At 41.9% G+C, this 3,533-nt stretch overlaps 1 protein-coding gene across 1 annotated transcript in view; it reads left to right on the top strand.

Moving 5' to 3' along the window:
• The first annotated feature begins 362 nt into the window (after positions 1–362).
• The window catches only part of pnp5a (purine nucleoside phosphorylase 5a), a 4,590-nt gene continuing 1,419 nt past the window's right edge, over positions 363–3,533 (top strand). The window contains exons 1-5 of the mRNA XM_016492047.1: positions 363–585; positions 1,610–1,779; positions 1,887–1,990; positions 2,548–2,723; positions 2,861–3,051. Coding sequence (XP_016347533.1) covers positions 563–585; positions 1,610–1,779; positions 1,887–1,990; positions 2,548–2,723; positions 2,861–3,051 — 664 coding nt within the window. The 5' untranslated portion in view covers positions 363–562. The remainder of the gene's footprint in view (positions 586–1,609; positions 1,780–1,886; positions 1,991–2,547; positions 2,724–2,860; positions 3,052–3,533) is intronic.

Here is a 3,533-nt window from a genome sequence, read left to right as displayed (position 1 = left end):
TCTGTGGTAAAGTTCGTGATTTCTTTATCTGAATCGTTGTGGATTAGTTCGAACAAGCCAAACACACATGGACCCACATGACACTGTTTATATTTGGATGACTCTTAGTCACATGCAGGAGTGCTGTCCATCCATAAATCTAATTGAGGAAAACCAATTTCCAGGTTACCAGGTTACCAGGTGTTAAGTCTGACAGCTGTTGCTTACGTTTTAGTGAGATTTTACTGGTAACAGAGCGGGGCCCACGTTGGCCCTCCCTAGCCTGCGGGGCCAGTTGCGTCAGGAGGTGTGTTCCGCTCTTCGTTTGCGTCAGAACGCGGGGAGGAGCGCCGGAAGCGGAGGTTCTATAAGAACACCCGCTACATGAGCAACGCTTCAGGAATTTTTAAAGCGCTTTTATTCACTCACCCTCGCGTCTCGTGCTACGTGTTATAGTTTTATTTGTATCTCCAATTTGTTTCATTGGTAGATCGTCGCGTAAGTTACGTTCGTGTCTACCATCTGTTGCTTTAAAGATATTTCCATTGCGTATTCGTGAAGGATCTGACCAGCGATTTTAATCATGTTTCCTGAGAGCAGCACTGGGTAAACGATTAAGTTATTATTTTTCATATCTAACTTTCTAATTCTACTTGCTTTATTGAAAGCGTGTATGTTTCGATGGTGAATGTAGTTTACTCGATCAGTGGCATAGTACAGCGAGTTGGTTGGTTGTTTATAATAATTCATCCATTTGTTCTTTCATTAACAGTGTGGAATTTAATTGAACCGAATCGTCTCAGTGACAAGCACGTGGTGATGCGGGGCGCGCGTGTCTCGATCAGCTGTTATTGATTTAAGCGAATGTTGCGGGGTTTAAACGCGGGGTTAAGAAGAACGCTTTGAAGTACATGTTCATTGGAATAAAGCTTTTTAGACTTTGAACTGATTGTATTGAAATTCTGTTAAAATGTGCAACAGTAAAATTATAAATTGCATACTGTACAACATGCACACAATAAAATCTGACACCCTACTCTCTAGATATGTTTAATCAGCCATTAATAGCCTATTGGTCAACCAATAATACCTTTGTATTTGACAGTGCTTGACAGATTTAAAACAAAAAACTTTTTGGACATTGGCTAGTTATTTTGATTGTATTGAAATGTATTTGCAATTGAATTCTAAATCGAAACTGATTTTCAGATTAGACTTTATTACTGTTTCTGCAAAGGCCATAGTACTAATCATACAGATGCTCACAGGAAGTTTATTTTAGTAGTCAGCTGCTCAGATTACAGTAGTGATGTGTCAAAAAGTGGCTCATGTTTCAGATTTGCCAGGATATTTTTATTTGGTATCTGCAGGCTTCATCATAGCCATTCAAATATGTTAAAATATTCAGCATCATAGTTATATAGTTATATAATACATATGCAAATTGTATGTTTGTCAGTTGTGAAAATAAGTGTGATATGAATGTGTGTGTGTGTGTGACATTCAAGTGTATCGGGGTATGAGACTTCTGGATGGGAAACGTGCTGTGAATTCAGTGTGCTGGAAGCACATTTGGTTACAGTCATGTGTGTGGCCTCATAAACTCATTTTTTCCATTCTCTCTGTGCAGGTACAGCTATGAGGATTGCCAGGCCACAGCTGACTGGCTTCTGTCCCAGACTGCAGTGCGTCCTCTGGTGGGCATCGTGTGCGGTTCGGGTTTGGGTGGACTGGCTGACGCATTGAAAGACCAGGTGGCCTTCAACTACAGGGACATCCCCAACTTCCCCCAAAGTACAGGTGAGGTTTTCTGTATAATGTGAGATATTATGTACTTTATCTTCTAAGATCCTTGCATTTACTTCTTTTATTTTTGCTGAACCTGTGTGTTTCTTTCTCTTTTGCAGTGCATGGTCACGCAGGCCGGCTGGTGTTTGGCACTTTGAAGGGTAGACCATGTGTCTGCATGCAGGGACGGTTTCATCTCTATGAGGGTTATCCCATCCAAAAGGTACGAACACCCTGTAATACACACACTCTGGCACGTCAGAGTGTGTGAAAACAATACAACTCTTTGTCAGTCTGACAGCTAGATTGAGAGGTAGTTGTGGCTGTATTGTTGGATTCGAGATCCAAATGGTCTTGGGTGCTGATCCAGGCCTGAGGGTTTAAGAACTTAACTTGCATGTATTTAAATATCACTGAAATTGCAAGTTGCACTGACTTAAAGGGATCTGACCTAAAGATCCTTCTTTAAAAATAACTACCTAACTAACACATGGCCTTACTGAAAACCGAGTTAGTTTTAACTGGTTGTGTTGTGTGTGTGATTGAAGCGTAAACTCTCTGACCCTATGGTATGCAAAGACCAGAACACTTATAGCATTCACACAGGTTATTTTGCACTAAAATTTAAAACTTACTGCTAATATCAGCAAGGTGCCACAAGATGTCCTTGTGTATAAAGACCAACAATTAAAAAACAGCACTAATGGAACACAACTGGTGTAATATGCACCTGATGCGAGATTCAGAGCATCTCAAACTACGATTGTTCTTCCGTTTTAGATTACGATGCCTATGCGGATATTCAAACTGCTGGGTGTGGAGACTGTGATTCTCACCAACGCCGCTGGCGGTCTGAACCAGGACTATAAAGTAGGCGACATCATGATCATCAAAGATCATCTCAACATGCCTGGATTTGCTGGAAACAACCCTCTGGCTGGACCCAATGACGAAAGGCATGTTTATATGTGCTTATTTAGTTCCTTTTAATCACTATACTCACGACATGCAGCTGTTTTGACAGGCAGAAATTCCACACGTGCTTCTGTAAATATTGTTCATTATGTAACATTACATAACATTACATTTTTAGGTTTGGTGTTCGTTTCCCCTGCATGTCGGACGCATACGATCGAGAGCTTCAGCAGATGGCGCTCGACGTGGGTTCAGAGCTCGGTTACAGCGACTTCCTGCGAGAGGGCGTGTACTGCGTTCTAGGAGGACCGTCGTTCGAGACGATCGCGGAGTGTCGCATGCTGCACAAGCTGGGAGCTGATGCTGTCGGTAAGAGTCTCGTCTGCTGTAAAGCTTCTTTTAACCAATCAGAACATGCTATTGTAGCTTTATGATATGATATTAGAGGGTATTATGCAGTTCTCTGAGCATTCGAACTTACAATATTTAGTTTTTCTGTAGGTCATGGGTTCGATTCCCATTTTTAGTGCAGTAGTAGTTGTGTAAACGCTCTTTCATGTCTTATTGCACTTAAACTGTCAAATACACGTTTATGTCACTGAACTTGCGACACAAACACAACAGAACCGCTAGATTTAAATCGGCACAGCCAGCGAAGGATCAAATGCAACTGTTTTGAACGAGCGCCAAAAAGTGGCTGTTTCGTTGTCTGTTGAGGAAGTACAGACGTTCCTCTCGTTGATCGCAGACGAGCGGATCCAACAAGAGCTTGATGGGGCGACGCGGAATGAAAAAGTTTTTCATGAGTCGCGGCAATAGAGGCGGCGCAACTATAACGACATGTGAATAAT

Source organism: Sinocyclocheilus anshuiensis, unplaced genomic scaffold (assembly GCF_001515605.1).
Source record: "Sinocyclocheilus anshuiensis isolate Anshui unplaced genomic scaffold, SAMN03320099.WGS_v1.1 scaffold674, whole genome shotgun sequence".
NCBI lineage: Eukaryota > Metazoa > Chordata > Actinopteri > Cypriniformes > Cyprinidae > Sinocyclocheilus > Sinocyclocheilus anshuiensis.
The sequence above is the reverse complement of the archived record's forward strand: the minus strand, read 5'-3'. Positions and strand labels throughout refer to the sequence as shown.